The sequence below is a fragment of the Anolis carolinensis genome, chromosome 2, assembly GCF_035594765.1.
Source record: "Anolis carolinensis isolate JA03-04 chromosome 2, rAnoCar3.1.pri, whole genome shotgun sequence".
In the NCBI taxonomy this organism is placed as follows: Eukaryota; Metazoa; Chordata; class Lepidosauria; order Squamata; family Dactyloidae; genus Anolis; species Anolis carolinensis.
In genome coordinates this window covers 99,870,191-99,891,816 of record NC_085842.1, presented here as the reverse complement: position 1 = coordinate 99,891,816, position 21,626 = coordinate 99,870,191, and the positions used below count along the sequence as shown (strand labels likewise).

Here is a 21,626-nt window from a genome sequence, read left to right as displayed (position 1 = left end):
TTATATAGTATTGCATTTTGTACTGTTTGAAACTTGGGATAAGTTTCCTTTTGAATTACAGAATGTCAAGTCATAGCAATGAGATTTTGCAAACAAGGGTCAAATCTCCCCGCCCAGTCAGAGAAAGGCACCCCACAGAGAAAACAATGCTCTACCTTTTGCAGCAGGAAGGCGAGCTTAGGCAGAGGTTTAACAGAGCTTGGCAAAACCTGCCAACCATAGCTGATGCAATAGAGGCATCCTTTTGCCCAAAGGAAAAGGAAATTCTTAGGCAAGAATTTTTAAAGGCCTTCAATAATGGGAGTGCTATTGCAGAAGAAATAATCTATGTACTGAACAAAATTAACACTCCAGAGTCTTTAGATAGGGCTAAGGAAATTTCTTGTAGCCTACAAGAAGAGAGGAGGCGCTACAGCGCAGTTCTATTTGAACCAGAGCCCAGTTCCTTATTCAAAGGTGCAGAAGAAAGGGTTCAAGGCTCCCCATGTGTAAGCCTTAGATCCAGTCTGCTCAAGATTCCATCTAATGATGCTAGCCTTAAATCCAAGCATTCATCTAGGCATAGCAGTTCCTCCCAATCCACACACTCATTCATCAGTACTTCTTCCAAAGCAGCCCACTACAACAGAGAGGCTGTCCGTTTGAAAATTAGAAAAGAGGTTTTAGAAGCAGAGGCGTCTGCAGAAATGGCTAGGCAAGACTTTGCCTTCAATGAAGAGGAACTCCTCCTTCAACAGGCTAAAGCCAAGCAGAAACTGCTTCTAGCTCAGGCTAGGGCCCAGCAAGAAGCTGATCTAGCGCAGGCTAGGGCCCAACAAGAAGCTGACCTAGCACAGGCCAGGGCCCAGAGAGAAATAGAGCTTGCAATGGCTGAAGCCAAGCAAGATGAGCTGCAACGGGATCTAGATCTGCTTCAAGTAAAAAGAGACACAGCACAAAAGATAGTTAGAGCTAACGTTCTAGCCAAAGCCCTATCACAGGAACTAACCCAAGAAAACCTTAGTTTCCTGCCAACACAAGAGCCTACAGCAAAGGTTTCAGCACATCTGCAACTGGAATCACCTGTAGTGCAGAGTCATATCTCCTTTCGCCACCTTGAAGATCGCTCACCTGTTCCAGTGTTCGCAACTTCAAGGCCAGCCCATTCCTCAGAAGTACAGTAAAGCACGGCCGGGAGAGTGCCATCTCTGTCAGAGTCCATCCCTGCACTTAGGCCTCAGAGATACCACCTGTCTACTTGGGAACGAAAGGATGACGTCTTTCAACAACATCCAGATGTCCATCCACATTGGCAGGGCATGGCCGGGAGTGAACCACCACATTCATCCCTGCATACCAAGTCAATTCTCCCATCGCTGAAGATGAAGGCTTCAGAGGTGCTGCCTGCCAGCAATCTGCTGAACCCAGCATCGCCTACCATCGCGACAAGATGTGTTCAACCGAAGAACATTGACTTCGTCGGGCCACATCACACTCCTCAGATGTACCCTTACACACTGGAGTCTCAATTGGGTTCCCTCTTGAGAAATCCAAGAAGAGACATCAGAGACAAAGGCGTCCAGAAATTCACTGACCGACCGGATGACTACCTTCTGTGGAAAATCACCTTCATGAGGGCCATTCGAGATTTCAAGCTAGAAGCGGATGAAGAACTGTCCCTTCTTATGGCGTGGCTTGGACCCAGCTCAGCCGAGCAAGTAAAAAGACTTTATGCTGCTCATGTAGCAGACCCCCAAAGAGCTTTGTCCACAGCGTGGTCTCGCTTGGACCAGCGCTTCGGTGCGAGCACTGAGATAGAAGCGTCCCTCATGGATCGACTCAACAGGTTCCCATCACTGAAGATGAAAGATTGCAAACAGCTTTGGGACTTTAGTGATCTTTTACTAGAGCTAGCTTCAGCCAAAGGAAATCCAGAGCTGCCAGGTTTAGCATGTCTGGACCAGCACACGTCACAGAGTGCCATTCTCTGCAAACTTCCTTTTCCTCTTCGAGAAGCTTGGGGGAAACAGGTGTTCAAGTACAAAGAGGAGAATGCAAATGTATACCCGCCCTTCACCTTTTTGGTGGATTTCGTCACTAGAGCAGCCCGTGAGAGGAATGACCCTCAAACAGGTCTTCTCGCTTTGTACCAAGACCTAAAGCCTGAAAAGACCTCCAAAGAAGACAAAGCCCAGGGCAAAGATCTTAGAAGGAACCTGAGTGTCAAGATGACAGACGCAACTCCTGCAACTTCTGCTCAACCAGTCAGCAACAACACCATATCCTGTCCCATTCATCAAAGGCCACACAGCCTAGCTGAATGCAGAGAGTTCGCAAAGAAGCCTTACAAAGAACGACTCCAAATAGTTCAAAAGGCCAAGGTGTGCTTTAGATGCTGCGGCGCCACTATTCACTTCTCCAAAGACTGCAAAGAAAAGGTTAAATGCCAACACTGCAACAGCATCAAGCATTGCTCTGCAATGCACAACTTCGATTCCCTTCAATTCAAAGCAAAGTCAAATTCTCCTGCCAAAGAAGAAACCAAAGAAGACCAAAAGCCTACAGAACCTCAGGTAGCCCTCAAGGCTCCTGCGGTTGCCTGCACCAAGCTTTGTCAAAATAGCCACAAGCCCAGGATTTGCCACCCAATCTGCCTGGCAGAGGTGTATCCAGACAAGCAGCCATGGAATAAGAAAAGGGTCTACGTCGCCTTGGATGCCCAAAGTGACGCATCTCTTGCAACCCCAGAGTTCTTCGACATGTTCGACCTTCATACAGAGACAATAGAATACACCATATCCACTTGTTCTGGAAAGAATAAGATGAATGGCAGAGTTGCAACAAAGTTCAAAATCTCACCTGTCGGACAAAAGGCCAGGTACGATCTTCCCGACCTTATAGAATGCAGCCTGATTCCCAGGAACAAAGAACAGATAGAGACGAAGGAGGTGGTACAAACCCATGCTCATCTCAAAGGTATTCAAGATCTAATTCCAGCTTTGGACTTAGAAACAGACATCGTAATGCTTATCGGTGCAAATTGTCCCACACTGTTCCGTGTTAGCAACCAGATTGAAGGTCCTAAGGGATCACCCATGGCCCAGCAGTTGCCTTTAGGATGGACGGTGTTAGGCCCAGTCTGCCTGAACAAGATGTTCCAGCCTGTCACTAAAAGGCCTTCACTAATGCAAGGATGTGCCAGCCACATCTCAGTTTGCTGCCAGGGAGTAATGCCCGATTACTCTTCCATCTTTGAAGTCACAGAGAGAGATGAGCAAACAGCCTTCTCTAAAAATGAACAGAAGTTTCTTGAGATGATGAACAACCAAGTCACTCAAGACCCTGAAGGTAATTGGATAGCACCTTTACCTTTCAAGCCGGAAAGACCATCTCTACCCAACAACAGAGATGTTGCCCTTCATCGTCTCCTGTCCTTAAGAAGAAGGATGCTAAAGGATCCGAAGGTAAAGACCCAGATCACCCAGTTTGTGGAAGACCTCTTCAGAAGCAACTACGCTGAACCAGCTAGCGCGTGTGCGGAGGGAGAAGAGCAGTGGTTCCTGCCGTACCACAAAGTGACTCATCCTCAGAAACCTGACAAAGTCCGTATTGTTTTTGATGCTAGTGCGGAATGTCAAGGTAAAGCTCTAAACCATGTTCTTCTTAAAGGTCCCGACTTGCTTAACAGCCTGCTTGGAGTTCTTTTAAGGTTTAGAGAAAAGAAGTATGCAGTAATAGCCGATATACATAAAATGTTTTACGCATTCTTAGTTTGCCCAGAACATCGAAGGTTCTTGAAGTTTTTATGGTTTAGAGATCCTGAGTCCCTCTCTGATGTGACCGAATACCAGATGAGGGTTCACGTGTTTGGTAACACTCCGTCTCCGGCAGTTGCCAATTATTGTTTAAAAAGGACTGCAGACAAATTTGGCCATTTGTTTAGTCAATCAGCATCAGTGATTGTCAACCAGAACTTTTATGTCGATGATCTTCTTGTATCCTATGATTCTGCGCAGCAAGCTTCAAAGTCAGTCAAAGAAATTCAAGAAATGCTGGGCAAGGCCAACATTCGCCTTCACAAAATAAACTCAAATAGTCCAGAGATACTTCAGGCTTTCCCACCAAAAGACTTGGTGGAAAAGGATGCATCAAAGTTGTTTCAAGACTTGAACGCTCAAGCCAGTTTAGGTTTGTTATGGAACGTAGCTACAGACTGTTTTACTTTAAGAGCCCCTAAATTGGCCAAGGTCACCTCCAAAAGACTTATGTTATCTGCCATCAATGGCATTTACGATCCACTGGGTATAGTGTCTCCAGTAGTCATCTCAGCCAAATTGCTTTTCAAACAGGCAATTCAGCTTAAGCTTACCTGGGATCAAGAGCTTCCTCAGGATCTCATGTCACAATGGAAAAATTGGACTTGCCAAGCCCAAGGCATAGAAAACATACAACTGTCAAGGCAGTACATAGCAAGCAGTTCCTCACCTTCAGAAATCATGGAACTACACATATTCTGCGATGCATCCACCAAGGCTATCGCTGCGGTCACATACGCCCGACAAAGAAGTATCAGTACCTGCTCTTCAGGATTTGTGATGTCTAAGGCTAAAATAGCACCTATGGACACTACAGTGCCCAGATTAGAACTCTGCGCCGCCGTCTTAGCCACTCAGTTGAGCCAAATCATCAAAAGGGAGACTGGACAATTGTTTCAAAAGATATTCTTTCACACAGACAGCATGGTTGTGTTAGGTTACCTGCAAAACACCACCAATAGATATAAAGTTTATGTTTCGAACAGAATTAACACCATCCTGAAGAGCTCTAACAGCAAGCAGTGGCATTATATATCCACTTCAGAAAATCCGGCAGATATGGCATCCCGAGGAACATCAGCCGCAAAGTTGTCCAAGTCATCCTGGATCACTGGACCCAAATGTCTCCAAAATCCTTCCTTTCCAGAAAGCATCTCCGTGCTCAAAGACCCTGAGTTGCCAGAAATTCAGTCCTGCAAATCTACCATCAATGGCCAAGACTTAGCAAGGCAAGGTTTAAATCCAGCCAAGTTTGAAAGATTTTCAAAATGGACTAGACTTCAGGCAGCCATTGCCAGGCTCATACATTACATCACTACAAAAAACAGTGGTGCAATTCAGCCCCAAGATCTTTCAAAAGCCTCAACAGTCATCCTGAGATCCACTCAAAGACAGTGTTTTTCAGAAGAAATAGCTTGTCTAGAAAGAAAAGCATCCTTGCCCAAAAATAGTTGTTTAAAGGACTTGAACCCCTTCCTGGACAATGAGGGTCTCCTTAGGGTTGGAGGCAGACTAAAGAGAGCAAAGATTAGATCCTGTGTTAAAAATCCTGTTATTTTGCCACACCATAGCCACATAGCTCTGCTGTTGACACAGCATTTCCACGCAAAGGTTAAACACCAAGGAAGAACATTTACTGAGTCTGCCCTAAGAAACAATGGGTTTTGGATTGTTAATGCTCGTAAACTTGTTGGTAAAGTGATTTATAATTGTGTCAAATGTAGACATCTTAGGCGTGATTGTCAAAGTCAACTTATGGCGGATTTACCACCAGATAGGACAGCCACTGACCCCCCATTCTCACACATCGGCATTGATGTATTTGGCCCTTGGGAGGTCACTGTAAGGAAAACTAGGGGTGGCAGCGCCAACTCCAAAAGATGGGCAGTACTTTTCACATGCCTGGTGATTAGAGCAGTACATATAGAGGTAATTGAAGGTATGGATTCATCTTCCTTCCTCAATGCCCTTAAAAGGTTCATAGCAATCAGAGGCCCCGTTAAGACCATCAGGTCTGACCATGGGACCAATTTCATAGGAGCTACTAAAGAGCTCGATTGTCTGACCCTATTTGAGAAGGATGAAGCCATCCGCGAATTTTCAAATCAAGAGCAAATAGTTTGGATGTTCAATGTCCCTCACGCGTCTCACATGGGCGGTGCTTGGGAAAGAATGATAGGTATCTGCAGAAGGATACTCAGCTCCATCCTAACAGAACACAAGTATCTTACACACGAAATGCTTGTCACATTCATGGCTGAAATCTCAGCCATTATCAATAACAGACCACTGGCCCCGCTTACCAGCGACCCAGACAATCCCCAGTTGTTAACTCCTGCTTTGATTTTGACTCATAAGGTTCCGGGTTGGAACGATATCATGTTGCCTGTTGCAGAAGGGTCATATAGAGCCCAATGGAAACGTGTCCAATCTCTGGCTAACCAATTTTGGAAACGTTGGAAGTCAGAATACTTGAGTTTATTACAGAAAAGAAAGATCTGGCAACGTGAAAGTGCCAACATAAAGGTTGGGGATTTGGTGTTACTTAAACAAAAAGATGCTCCTAGACACCAATGGGCTAAGGGTATTGTGTCAAAATTATATCCTAGTCCTGACAATAGAGTGCGCAAGGCCCAGGTTAAGGTCGTCTCTAACGAAAAGGTTTCTTTGTTTGACAGGCCTATCAGCGACATGGTTGTGTTATTTTCAGAAGACATACAGTCTTAAAGTTATTAGAGTTAAAGGTATTTAACTCCATTTTGTTTAGATTTCCGAAAGTCCGGAAATCTAGGCCGGGAGTGTGACGGCGCGAGTGGCGCCATTTATATGTCAAACTATAAGTTTCAAGATTTGAATTGCTGTATCATGCCTGATTTTGCCCTTACCCTGTAAATGTAGTTGGATTGGTTATTTATATCTGTCAATCAATGTTGTTTGTACCTGTTACATTGCTCACTCAGCAAAACTGTTTGGCTCCACCTCTTCCTGGAGTAGGACTGTGTTTCCTCCTTTTCATTCCACTCTATCGGATGGACGTGAAAGAGAGGCTTGGCTCTGAAAGCCCTTCAAAAGTTACCTCTCAGCACCAATTCTGAGGTTCTTACCCTTGGGACTCACACTTCATGTTCAGGGCCAACCTGAACAACGTTGAGGAGTCTCAAGCGCCTTCACATCAGTCCTTTGGCAACAGAGGAAGACTCTTGTCTTCAGATATAGGTCATTGGACTGAGGCTGAGTTTGCTCCGGCATTCACAGCCAGAGAAAGAGGGATCTGGACAAGCTTCATGGACTTAAACAATCAAAGACTGTAATGTATATTTTCTTTTACCCCCTTTGTGAAGAATAAACCCAGTTTTTGAGTTAACTACAGTGTTTTGGTCCTTGGGAGTTCCAGTTTCCCTAAAGGAGGGCAAGAAGCAATCCCCTGGGGAAAGATGTCACGTCCATGCCTCTTTCACTAAGAGTACAGCCCCAGGCGCGACGGCACAACCAGCATCTCGCAGTTCTCTCAACGTCTTCATCAAAAGCATAATGATGTCCCCACAGATCTTCTTTCATTATCGGGAACAGATGGAAGTCAGATGGTGCTAAATCTTTACTGTATGGAGGATGCTGTACGGTGGTGAGATCCAGTCTCCAAAGTTCTGCTGTGGTGGCATGTGAAGTGTGTGGTCTGGCCTTGTCATGCTGCAAGAAAACATTTCCCTTTTCCTTTCGGACCCTTGTTAGCCGTCGTTTCAAAGTTCACAGCGTTGTGATGTAACGCTCTGAATTTATTGTTGTTCCATGTTCAAGGAAATCAACATGGATAACACCATTCTAGAACACTGTTGCCATGATTTTTCCAGCTGAGGGCTGTGTCTTGAATTTCTTTTTCTGGGGCGAGTCTTTGTGTCGATATTCCATAGACTAATGCTTCGTCTCCGGGTTGTAATGGTGTACCCACAGGACATCAAACTCTTTGTTTGTCACCCAAGTCAGATGTTCCCACCTTAACATCTTTAAATGTACTCGCCCAACGATGCACAGCACTCATATCAACACAATCACCATAAACAGCTTGCATTTTCTGATGAATCTCCTTTGGGGTGACACCTTCTGCTGTCAAGATTTCAATGACTGGACGTTGCTTAAGTTGCATTGACCGACTGTCTGCGCAGGGTTCTGTACTTCGCACTTTAACAACACAACCGTTCAATGCTAAGGCTTCTCGCTAAATGGAATTGTAGAGGAGAATCTACTGGACAAGCCATTACCTGCCGCATACCAGTACTGCCATCTGCTGAGGAGTTACGAAGGTGGAGTCATTACTTTTCATTCAATCCTCGTAGTATTTAAGCTTCAAGGCGGCTCATAAAAGATAATAAAAAGTCTAAAATAAAATATACTTTAAATTACTAGGTGCCACATTGCAAAAAACTGCAATTGTGGGTAGATGAAATAAGACAAGAAAAAAAAGTCAAATCACAGGGATGGTTGCAGAGGAGTTGCATCTCTTCAGACTGTGATCTCTGATCCATAGCCAGGTTTAAGAGACTACTGAAGTTGCCCCCCACCTGAAGGACAATGCAGTCACCATACCTAAGACAAAACAGTGGCCTAATTTACAATGGGAATGGGAAAAGTACAGCTTGATAATAACACCCCAGTATGACCAGTCTAATGTTCCTGATTCTCAAATTTTTAAATAGAGAAATGGTTTCTAAACTTTGATACAGTTTCAGTGGATGTAACCTTGACTTTCTTGTCCAGTGTTGATGAATATTTTTTCAGTTAGAGCAGCCTGAGGGAGCCAAGGAAGCTGTTCTGGTCCTAAACGGATATTTGTTGGTAATAATGCCTGTTAACATTCTTGCAGTAGCTGGATAATGACAAACAAATTGAAACTTAATCAAGATAGGATCTTCTGGTCAGTCAGAAGGCAGACTGACCACCACACCCAAAACTCTGGATGGCCTCCCCCAGCCTGTGCTGGGTGGGGTTACACTCCCCCTGAAGACACAGGGTCACAGTTTGAGGGTTTTCCCAGACTCTTAGGTTGAACCTGGAGGCCCAGGTTTTTGCCACGGCTAAGAGTGCTTTTGCAAATCTAAAACTGGTTCATTGAGACATCTGATCTGGCACTAGTGGTACATGGTTTAGTTACATCCCGCTTGGATTACTTTAACACACTGCATGTGAGGCTGCCTTTGAAGGCAAAGAGTTGGTGCAAAGAGTTGCAGCCAAACTTAATTGGAACTGGCTGCAGGAAGTGCACAACTCTCCTTTTGCAACAGCTCCTCTGGCTGCCAGTGTGTTTCTGGACACAATTTGAAGTACTGGTTATGACCTTTAAAAGCCCTATATGGATTGGGTCCAGACTATTTAGCAGATCATATACAAACCTGCCCAGGCCCTGAGATCCTCAGCAGAGGCCCCTTTCTGAGTTCCACCACCATCGCAAACTCAGTTGGTGGGAATTAGAGAGAGGGCCTTTTCAGTGGCTGCCCCTCAACTCTGGAACTACCTGCCCAGGGATATCAAAATGGCTCACTACCTGCTATCCTTCTGGTAGCAAGCTTTTAAGTAAGAAAATTTTAAAGATCAGGCCAAGTAATGTTGTAGGGATTAGATTATTTTAACAGTTTTTAGTGTTTGTCAATGATTTTAATTGACATATGTTTAATTCTATTTTAATATTTGTATGTTTTGTGGATTTTAAATTACATTGTTCTTTTTTAATGCTGTGAGGTGCTTTGCAATTGAGAGATAAAAGAGTATAAATATAATAACTTACTATTATTGTTGTTGTTGAATGTTGGGATTTCTGGTAGTTGATTTCCATCAACAATTGGGTAGCACTTGTTCTATAGGATGGGGATTCCTCCGTGATCTGTTTTATGCACAAAGTTGCTTTTGTTTCAAAACATGAAGTAACTGGAAGATGTGCCTGGTTTTGAAAAAAATGCCCCCCAATAGAGGATACAAGATTCTGTTTAATTTTTTTTAATTAAAAGGTGCAGGTACCACCTGTGGAGAGCATTGGGGAAGGGTAGTCTGACAAGAGGTGTGTCTACACTGTAAAAGTTATGCCGTGTGACAGCCTTTTAATTATCTAGGTTCAATGTCATGAAATCACAGGAACTGTAGTTTTATAAAGCCTTTAGCCTATTCTGTCCAATAGAGCTAAAGCCTCACCAAACTACATCTCCCATGATTCCATGGCAGTTAACATAGTATCAAACTGCATTCATTCTACAGTTGTAGATGCACCTCTGTCAAGAACAATTTGTGGCCCTAAATGTGGACGTTTGACACCCCTACTTTTACAAAACAGCCTAAAACATGATCCTAAACTATCTGTCATCAGGGAGGAAGTCAAACTAGTCTAAATCCAGGCACCAAAAGGTGTACTGTTCTTCCATGCATTCCTGCTGAAGTATATTAGTTATTTCGTTATTGTCAATAACTTGGTTTGCAAGTAGATTAAAATGCTTACATTCTAAGTACTTAAGTGTCTCAGTAGATTGAAATGTGTTCCTTTGAACTTACTTAGGCCCCTTCTACACTGTCCTTATATCCCAGGATCTGATCCCAGATAATTTCCTTTGAACTGGATTATATGAATCTTCACTGCCGAATAATCTGGGATAAACAGATAATCTGGGATCAGATTCTAGGATATAGGACAGTGTGTAGAAGGTGCCTTAGTCCATTGGAAGACATATCAGTCAATTATGGCTGGTTGGCAGCCATTCTTGTTGTGCACTATCTTCATTAAAACCTTGGTTTTTAATTCAGGTGGGTTCTTTCCAAGGCTAAGAAAGATGATACAGATGATGAGATTGCCAAATATGATGGTGAGTATAGTATCTTGCTTGGCCTTTGCTGTACTGTATAGGCAAAACTTGGAGGGAAGCACCTTTGTGGCATATGAAGCTATGTTGAAAGGAAATGTATATTCGGCTCTCTATTTTACTTTTTCACCCAGTAGGCCATTGAGGCAAACAGATGCCATTCATAGCTGATTTAAGTGCTACACTTAAAACATCAGGAAGTACTGTAATGAGGGATTTATCTTTTGAAGAGTTGTCCTGTATTTGTAACCATTAGTAAACTAGAAGTCTAAACATACAAAGGGTATACATATCAGCTCTGTTTCATTTTTAAGTAGTTTTAAGTATGGTTTTTATCATTTAACAAGATGTATGTTTCCCGTCAGTTTACCTATACAGCCCTAGTCACAAAAGCGTAGACAGTTCTTCCATTCTTTCCTGCTGAAGTATATTAGTTATTTCTTTATTGTCAGTAACTTGACATGAAAGAGACAAATATTTCACATAGTCCTTCCCACACTATGAGATCATTGGGTGAAGCTATTCCCTTGGTGCTACCACCCTTACATACATACCTTTTGGGATGTGAGAGGGTTTCCTTAGTGCCTGTTCCTCAATTCTGGAAGTACTTTCCAGTGGAGGCTTGTTCTTCTGTTGGCTAGCAAAGGCTTTTTGTTTCAACAGGTTTTAGGGAACTATTTTTAAAGGACCTCTAATACTGTGTTATACTAATTTTTAGCAGCATTTAATCTCTTTACAATATAATGGATGCTTTATAGTTATTGTTTTTAATGTTTGTTGTGACTGATAAAAATGTACATTTAGTTGCAGTTTGTTCAAGGTTTATGCAGGCCTTGAAACAGGAGAAGCGGGCAAATATATGTGTTTCAACTAAGTGATGTCAAGGAGCTTCTGTTCTTTGATTTTGGTAGAGTTTTTCTCATTCCGTGCCTTAATGCATGTGTTGGGTCTCTATTAGTTACATGTATTGTGTGGTCAAGAATGGTTTCTCTGAAGAGCAGTTCAAAGGATCCAAACACTGTTGGTTTGTTTGCATCTTTTGAGTCCCTGAATGATTTTCTGGCTGCTCTGTGTTGAACTGTGTTGTGAGTGTCTCGTCCCAGGTTCTTCCATCCCTGTTTCTCATGACCTCAGTATCTCTTCTTGGTCTTTCATTTGCATGCAGGCACAGGGCCGGATTTCTTATCAAAATACTTACACAAGCTTTTTTCCTTATGTTTCAACCACTAAATAGCATTGTGTATTTTTGTCTCAGTATATTTCATTATGCGGACAAAAACCTCCCACAATGTCAAAATGCAATAGATTGGCTAGGACAATAGTTGTCTTAGCTGTTCCTTTAAAAAGCAGACACAGAAAGGTAGTTGAAATTTAGGGGCATTGTCTAAAACTCCTGTGTTTAACTTGTGGCTTAGGTTTATTCCTTCATGACTTCTTCAATAAAACATAGTTCTTGCATAGTAAAATGCCCTGCCTCATAAAGTGAGAGTAAATTTTAAAGCGGTATACTTCTTTTAAGCAGTGGCTCACATGTTGTTAATTATATTGCACATTTTTTTTAAAAAAATTGAAAGTTGCTTTGAATCACAGTTCTAGGGGAAAGGCAAGCTACAATGTAACAAAGCTTTTGGAGCACTGCATGAAGACCAGATTTTTAGAAAACATTACTTTGGTGTGTGAGTGGCTTCTAGGAGCTTTGTGTAGAATTTGGATTTTTTGCTGTAGACTGAACTGTTATTCAAGAAAGGGACTGTTGGTTTTTTTTAATGAAAGTATTCCATATCTAAAACTTTCACTAAAGAGGGGTGTTCCTACTTTGTGCAGTGGTCTTTACCAGTTTCCTTTACCCACAAGTTAGATCTGTTGATTATTGTAGAAAAAGAATGGCTGAAAAGTGAATGTGGACTTTCTAGCAAAATCTCTTAGGTAATTTCCACAATCAGGATAATGAAGTGAGCAATAGGAATATAAGAGCTAGAAATGTAAAGGGTGTTCGTTTTGTGTTTGTCCATAGGATATATTATGAAAGCGCTCAGTAAAATCCTGATCTGTTGTTTGTTCCCCCCTTGTAGGCAAATGGGAAGTGCAAGAAATGAAGGACACTAAACTTCCAGGGGATAAAGGACTTGTGCTGGTTTCTAGAGCTAAACACCATGCAATTGCCGCCAAACTTAACAAGCCCTTTATCTTTGATAGCAAGCCCTTCATTATACAGTAAGTGGTAATGGCTTTTTATTTTTATTTTAGTAGTGAAGGATGTGTAGATGTACAGTGAGCAGTGCGCCCCATGCGGAAGTGCACTCAAGAGTGTAAAGAGATTGAGCTACAGGGGGTCAGCCTCTGTTAGTCTGCTGCATTTTTACTAGTCAGAAACTGGCATTTTTGTTCAATTGATGAAAACTGAACTTGTGGTGTGACTGTTGTGTGAAATGTGTTATTGTCACAAAGTAAACCGTTTTTGTAAATTGACAGTTTTTTCTCTTTCCCCCAAAACTAAATAAGGTATGAGGTCAATTTCCAAAATGGAATTGAGTGTGGTGGTGCATATGTAAAGCTGATCAGCAAAGGTCATGAACAGCACTTGGTGAGTTGCATGTCTTTTTTGCCTGCTGAGCTTTAAATCCAATGTGTTTCTACTGTTTGCAGAATGTCTGTTCAAAGTAGTCATTAATTTTTCGAACTAGACTGCTAGTCTGTCAATAGCAGGGGCGGACAGCTGTTAGGGGTTAAGAGGACTGGATTGTCCCCCTGGAGATCATGGAGGACCTCTTATAAAAATATGCTCTCTCTCTCTCTCTCTCTCTCTCTCTGCATATATGTGCCTTTATGCACCCAAACAACCTCTGGGATCTGGGCATTTGTGACAAATGTTTGGTCTTGTCTGGGTTAATTGAGATTTTAAAGCCAGTTGAGGTTTTATTTATAGCAGGAAGTTATTGGAAGTCAGCTTAGGGTTACGTCCTTTTAGGAAAAGGTCTCTGAGTCCCTTTGAGGAGATAGGGCGGTATAATAAAGTTTTATTATGTACTAGCTGTGCCCAGCCACGCGTTGCTGTGGCGAAGTCTGGTGGTATGGGAAATAAAGTATTGAGGAATTGGTGGTAGTGAAGGTAAAGGGTCCCCTGGGCTGAGTGGGTTGCTAGGGGACCAAGTGAACAGAGCTTAGCCTTCTAACTGGCAGCAATTGGATAAAAACTATTATTCCTCTTCCTCTAATTAGGACTTTATTTTTCTTTTCTTTTTGTTGTATCAACCTAGAGGCATGGATGAGGGGTTGTGCTGTCAATTTTCGAGGTTGTGGGGTGTTTACTTTTGTTGTTTTGTCCGCTGCCGTGATGCCATCACTCTTTTATATATATAGATTGGAGTAGGACTTTGTGGGAAGGAGGTTCAAATCCTAGCTTGGCCATACAAAACCACAAAATCACTATCTCACAACCTCAAGGGGCAGCAATGGTAAACCTTCTCTGAACAAATCTTGCCAAGACAACCGTAGAATAGGGCACAAAATGACTTCAGTAACTTTAGTGACCAAATACAGCACTTTTCCCCAGCTGTGATTTAGAGAGCTGGATTTTTTAAAAGAGCCATCTCATAACATGCATCTCATAATTTCTGTTTTCACGAAAGTCCAAATACACCCTTTTCACTGAAAACTGCTTCCTTTTTTGCATTATAATGCTACTAGCTTTGCCCGGCCATGCGTTACTGTGGCTTATGGGAATTGTTTGTAGGCCAGGTGGAATAGCAGTGAATAGCCTTGCAGCCTCAAAGCCTGGCCATTTTCTGGAGTAGCACCCTCAATCAAAGAGCCACTTTGAAGCCTGGCTACTTCCTTAGTAGGGGAATCCTTGTTTGGCCTGCTTGAATTGCACTGAATATTCTTGCAGCTTAAAAGCCTGGCCGCTTTCTACATAGGGCATCCTTTCTAGGCCTGGTTGTATGGGACAGAGTAGACTCGTGGCTTCAGAGCTTGGGGGTTTTCTATCTAGGGGAAATTTTGGTTGGCCGGGTTGAATAGCACTGAATAGCCTTGCTGCTTGCAAGCCTGGCCGCTTTCTACCTTACGGAAGCCTTGGTTGGCCAGTTTGTATAGCAATGAATAGTCTCAGTGTGGCAGGTATGAATGCTGCAATTACGCACCTTGATTAGCATTTTATGGCCTTGCAGCTTCAAAGCCTATTTGCTTCCTGCCTGGGGGAATCCTTTGTTGGGAAATGTTACCTGGCCCTGATTGTTTCCTTTCTGGAATTCCCAATTTCCCTGCTTTCAGAGTATTGCTCTTTATTTACTGTCCTCGTTTTAGAGATTATATTGTTCTGTATTACTATACTACAGTAAGTATTTCATATTATAATGGAGTCTCACTTATCCAACATTCGATTATCCAATGTTCTGGATTATCCAACACAGTCAGCCTTTTAGTAGTCAATGTTTTTTAGTCAATGTTTTCAATACATTGTGATGTTTTGGTGTTAAATTCGTAAATACAGTAATTACTACATAGCATCACCGCTCATTGAACTACATTTTCTGTCTAATTTGTTGTATAACATGATGTTTTGGTGCTTAATTTGTAAAATCATAACGTAATTTGACGTTTAATAGACTTTTCCTTAATCCCTTCTTATTATCCAACATATTCGTTTATCCAACGTTCTGCCGGGGTGTTCATGTTGGATAAGTGAGACTACTGTATATTAATAATTTTATATTATCTGCTTAGAACTGGATGATATGAGGCTCCTTCTACACAGCTGTATAAAATGCACACTGAAGTGGATTATATGGTAGTATGGACTCAAGATAATCCAGTTCAAAGCAGATAATATAAGATTATAAATGGGTAATATAGCTGTGTGGAAGGGCCTTGAGTCTACACTGCCATATAATCCAGTTCAAATCAGATAGTCTGTATTTTATAGGCAGTGTGGAAGAGGCCTGATTGAAGCGGCCCTGGGTGCCATTAAATGGCTGAGTGGGTTGCTAGGAGACAAAGTGGGCGGAGCTTAGCCTTCTAACTGGCAACAATGGGAAAAAACAATTATTCCTCTCCCTCTAATTAGGACTTTATTTTTCTTGTTTTTTTATGTCTAAACACAGTGGGGATGACCATGTCTTCTATGGCCAAGTTTTGTGGGTTTTGTGTGTTTAGTTTCGCTGTTTACTTTAAGGCAGAAATGGTCAGAACATTTATATATGTGTGTGTATGTGTGTGTGTGTGTGTGTGTGTGTGTATATATATAGATAGATAGATAGATAGATAGATAGATAGATAGATAGATAGATAGATTGCCATTGAAAATTTATATGGATCGTGACTTAGGGCGCTTCCACACAGTCATGTATAACCCACAATATCTGCTTTGAACTGAGTTATCTGAGTCCACACTGCCATATAATCCAATCCAGTGTAGATTTTATACAGCTGTATAGAAGGGGCCTTAGTATCTCTCTCTTATATGTTAGTTTGGGGGCATTGAATTAGTAAATGTATCACTGGGGTTTAAAAAGGGACATTCTAATGAATCAGATTGTTCTTTGTTTTACACTGAGAATGTGTTGGTTTGCAGGGAGATTCTTGATTGGCTGAAGTTGAATCAAAGTGTCTGTGAGATGTAAATCATAAGTTTTCCCTGAAAAGTTGTTTTGTAGTATGTTTTGAAGCTCTTTTTCTTCTATTTTTAAAGGATCAATTCCACGACAAGACTCCCTATACGATCATGTTTGGACCAGACAAATGTGGAGAAGACTACAAATTGCATTTCATCTTCCGGCACAAGAGTCCCAAAACTGGAAAGTATGAGGAGAAGCATGCAAAACGTCCTGATGCTGATTTGAAAAACTATTTTACTGATAAGAAGACCCATCTGTACACATTGGGTAAAACAATCTAAAATTTCATTGAAGGGAGCAACAAATTAAATAAGAGAATGGATCTTCTTGGGGCTCAGTTATTTTTTTTAATATCCCCTGCAAGTATTAATTTAGTTGTCATGCTTCTGTTTTATCATCCTAGTTTTGAATCCAGACAACAGCTTCGAAATTCTGGTTGATCAAACCGTTGTAAATAGCGGGAACCTGCTGTCTGATATGACCCCTGCTGTGAATCCTCCACGTGAAATAGAAGACCCAAATGACCAGAAACCAGAGGATTGGGATGAGAGAGCAAAGATTGCAGATCCAGATGCTGTAAAGCCTGATGACTGGTAAGTAGCTGGTGAAGTTTGGGGGCCCTTGGAAGAAGCAGTAATCACTCTTACCCTAACAGAAACCCATAGTATTCTTGCCAGACGGCCCCTAATTCCAGTTTCTCAAGAGTATTTACAACAGTTTTAGTAAAAGACAGTATGAAAAAGATTAACAGAATAACTAAAGGTGAACACATCAGAACAAAGCACTGTAACTGAGAAATGGAAAAGCCTTGATCATATGAAGCCACTGGAGAAGAATTCAAAGCTCATTTATTGTCATTAGCCTTTGCATGCAAGAGGCATGAAGGAAGGTCCTTCTTTCTAGTTGAGTGCAGAAGTTTCACAGAGTCATTTAGGTGAAAACCAAAGTCTGTTCTGATTTTGAACCTCAGAGCACCTTCATAGGGAACACTTTGAATTGCACTCAGAAAGCAAGCAGTGAAACTGAAATCAGCTAGTGAAACCAGCGTGTCAAGCTGACACAGAAGCAGAAGATGCTCCTTGAAAATTTTCAAAATGATTTCTGGTTTTGCAGGCCTATTGAAAAAAACGTTATAAAGGCCGGGCAGACAGATGAAAGAGAATATTAGGAATATTTTGAACGCCATCGAATACTACGATAAGAACAATCAAAAGGAGATAGCTTTTTTATTTTTAGATGCTGAGAAGGCGTTTGATAACGTAAATTGGTTCTGCATGACTGAAATTCTGAGGGAAATGGATGTCGAGTTTTATTTTACAAACACCATATAAGGGATCTATTCCCAACAAACAACAAAAATAATAACAAATGGACAAACATCTAACACCATAAGCATAAATGAAGGGACAAGACAGTGGTGTCCTCTTTCCCCCTTATTATTTATTTTGACATTAGAAGTTCTTTTGGAAGCAGTCAGGAAAAACAAAGAACTAAAAGGACTCCGAACTAAAAATCAGAGTTATAAAATTCGAGTTTTTGCGGATGATTTAGTATGCCTAATAGAAGAGCCTTTAAAGCAATTTGACAAATGGTGGGAGACAATTGAGAATTTTGGTGAGGTGACAGGATTAAAAATCAATAGAGAAAAAACCAAAATCTTGACAAAGAATATGACACACAAGAACAAGGAAAAACTACAAGAAGCAACGGGAATAGAAGTAGTAAAAAAATAAAATATCTAGGGTTAGAAATAACAGCAAGCAATGCCCAACTTTATAAAAATAACTATGAGAAGAAATGGAGGGAGACAAAAGAAAGATTGGAAAGATTGAGGACATTCCAGCTCTCACCGTTAGGGAAAATTGCAGCAGTTAAAATGAAGATATTGCCTGAAGCAATATTTCTTTTCCAAAACTTACCGATTTTAAGAACTAAAACAACATTAACAGGATGGCACAAAGAAATTAAGAAGTTTATATGAGGAGGAAAAAAGGCCAGAATAGGGTTCAAACACTTTAAAAGGATGATACCAGGAGAGGAGGTATGGGTCTTCCAGATTTTCAGCTGTATTATGATGCAGCAGCTCTGAGCTGGGTCAAGGACTGGGCCACTCTAAAGAAGAGGAAAACATTGGCCCTTGAAGGACAGGATTTAAACAAAGGGTGGCAGAGCTACCTCTGGAGAAGGAAAATTAAGGGAAAAAAACTTGAAAAATCATTCTTTGAGGGCAGCGCTCATAGGAACCTGGGAGAAATACAAAAATAGGTTTTATATGAAGGTACTGCTGTGGTTATCTCCACTAGAGGCTGAACACATGAGGGAATTACCAAGAAAAAGATGGTTGACATACAGACAACTACTAAATTTGGGAAATCAAGGAACCAGTCTTAAATCATATGAAGAGATTAAACAAATGGAACCTACAATGACATGGTTGAATTATTGGCAAATTAAGGAGAGCTTCAAAGAGGACAAAAATACAGGATTTGAAACTAAGGAGACATGCTGGGACAGAATATTAAAAATGGGGAAAAAACAATAAAACTATTATACCAGCAACTGCTGATATTGGATACGAAAGAAGAACAAGTTAAAGAGGCCATGAGGGAAGGAGGTCATACGATAAATCTAGCAGAATGGGAGAAGATACGGAAGAGGAATCTAAAATTCACATATGCAACAGAATTGAAGGAAAACTGGTATAAGATCTTTTATAGATGGTACATCACATCTGAAAAGCTTGTGAAATTCAGTAAAGGTAAAGGAGATGGGAAATGCTGGAATTGTGGGAAACATAATGGAAATTTTATACATATGTGGTGGAGGTGTAAGAAGTTAAAAAAGTTCTGGCAGGGATTTCACAAAGAAATTGAGAAAATAATCCAAAAAAATTTGATTTGAAACCAGAGTACTTTCTTCTTGGAATTACAGATTTTCAGATGGACCTTAATACGGAAAAGCTCTTCACATACATGGTAACAGCTGCTAGGATATGCATAGCAAAATTATGGAAAACGCAAGAAATTCCTTCAATAGAAAAACGGATGCTGAGATTAATAGACATTAAAAATATGGATTTATTAACACAAGCAATATCACAAAGCATTCCACCAAGACAGCGGACAAATTGGAACAAATTGAGACAATATTTGTTAAGGGAAAAAATTGAACTTTTATGAAATACAGTAGAGTCTCACTTATCCAACATAAACGGGCCGGCAGAATGTTGGATAAGCAAATACCGTATTTTTCGCTTTATAGGACGCACCGGATGATAAGGAACTAAGGGCAAAATGCCGTGCACACATCGCCCCATTCTCCCTGCTTGGACGCAGATCCGGATCTGCGTCCAGGCAGGGAGAATGGGCACATTGCGTTTATAAGACGCACTGACTTTTCCCTGCTATTTTTTGGGGGGGGAAGTGCGTCTTATAAACCGAAAAATACGGTATGTTGGATAATAAGGAGGCATTAAGGAAAAGCCTATTAAACATCAAATTAGGTTATAATTTTACAAATTAAGCACCAAAACATCATGTTATACAACAAAATTGACAGAAAAAGTAGTTCAATACTCAGTAATGCTATGTAATAATTACTGTATTTACGAATTTAGCACCAAAATATCATGATGTATTGAAAACATTGACTACAAAAATGCGTTGGATAATCCAGAACGTTGGATAAGTGAGACTCTTCTGTATGTTTATAAGAAATCCTAGGCCTTAGGACAAATACGGATGTTTGCCGGCAACAATTCTGAGATGAAGATGATGTACATTGCGATGCAGAGGATCTGGAAAGGGGAAAACAGTTTGATGGGTTGGGTTTTGGTCTTTTTTTTCTTTTTCTTTTTCTTCTCTTTACTATATCTCAAAATTGTTCCTGTACTTTTTATGTACGCATGTGCAAAATCATAAAATATATATTTTTTAAAAGAACAAAAGATATAAATGAAAAAATAAAATAAAATGATTCACAACAAAGTAAAAAAAATCCAGGGATTTGCCTATTAGAGTTATTCAGAGAAAGAAAATCTGCCAATACAGCTTCGCAGCTACATGCATTGCAATTGTCAAAGACAGGAAGGCTGTTAAAATGTTAAGCATCAAAAATTGGAGGGATACATTGTGGGATTACTCCCAAGATTTCTCGTAATTTGAAACATGAAGTCATGAAATTTTTGAAAGAAACTGGAACTTAGATTTACTCTTATATCTGATGGGAGAATTTAAGAAGTAAAAACCAAGAGGAAGTATAGAGGGGTTAAAAAAGGGCATAAGCTCTGCTAGGATCAGTGTCACAAGCCAAGATGGTGGGTTGCACTGGGAGCGGGATGAGGGGTAATTGTACTGTGGGTGTCGGGGTGTCTATGTATGTGTATGTGCATATGTTTGAAGTGTGCACTGTGGGTGTATCATACTTTTAAAATAAAATTTATTTAAATAAACAAAATAAATTTTTCAAAATGATGAAAATGATGTCTGTTTTTGCCATTTTCTAGGGATGAGGATGCTCCTGCTAAGATCCCTGATGAGGATGCTGTGAAGCCAGAAGGGTGGTTAGATGATGAGCCAGAATATGTTCCTGACCCTGATGCAGAGAAACCAGAGGATTGGTAAAATAATTATGGTTCTGTGTTACATTGTTCTCAGTCTTAAAATGTATAATGAACTGTGCTGATCAACTTTTAGTATATTTTTTAAGTGAGCATTTTTTAATTGTTTTTGTACTTTGTTTGTTATGTCTGTTCACCATTCCAAATTTGGCATCCAGTTGTGAAAAGAAGCCTGATGCTGCCATTACATACTGCATTTCTCCTCTCATTTTTGCAGGGACTGTCACTTTGCACTTTTAAGCCCAAAATTTGTTTTGCTATGTCTGGGGAAAATTTTCGTAGAGTCATTTTATTTTGTGTCCAGCATGTTTGTTAAAAAAACTACGACAGTGAATGTGAGAGCTTTTAGGGCTTGGAAAAGTTAGGGTTTTTTTTTTCTTTTTTGTACAATTGCCAGCAGTCCTTATGTCATTTTGACAGATTTAATTCCTAAAGTAATTTTCCCAACTCTGGTAGTTCCACTATAGTTTCAGTGATCTATTTATATTATTATGTTTTACAAAGGCTTTAAAAAATGAAAATGGGGAGCAAATTGGCCTTCTAGAAATTAATAAATTACCTATGGCGGTTGTGAATGTGTAGTGATTGTTCTCTTTTGTCTTACAATACTAGATTTTGTTCTCCCAACAAAGTTGGTGATACATTTCAAGCGAGAAAGAAGGTGTTTCTTTAGGCAGTACACTATCAGTTGGATCTAATCCAGATATAATTAATCATACTTGGATCCAAGTATCTAAATTAAATAACTGATATTTTTGGGAGT

At 40.7% G+C, this 21,626-nt stretch overlaps 1 protein-coding gene across 3 annotated transcripts in view; it reads left to right on the top strand.

Annotated features, from left to right (window-relative positions):
• canx (calnexin) overlaps positions 1–21,626 on the top strand; it is a 77,803-nt gene that overhangs the window by 41,645 nt on the left and 14,532 nt on the right. For all 3 annotated transcript variants that reach the window (XM_062973875.1, XM_008104850.3, XM_008104851.3), the window contains 6 exons: positions 10,575–10,633; positions 12,703–12,844; positions 13,133–13,214; positions 16,320–16,512; positions 16,649–16,838; positions 20,750–20,863. In XM_062973875.1, the coding sequence (XP_062829945.1) occupies positions 10,575–10,633; positions 12,703–12,844; positions 13,133–13,214; positions 16,320–16,512; positions 16,649–16,838; positions 20,750–20,863 (780 nt within the window). The remainder of the gene's footprint in view (positions 1–10,574; positions 10,634–12,702; positions 12,845–13,132; positions 13,215–16,319; positions 16,513–16,648; positions 16,839–20,749; positions 20,864–21,626) is intronic.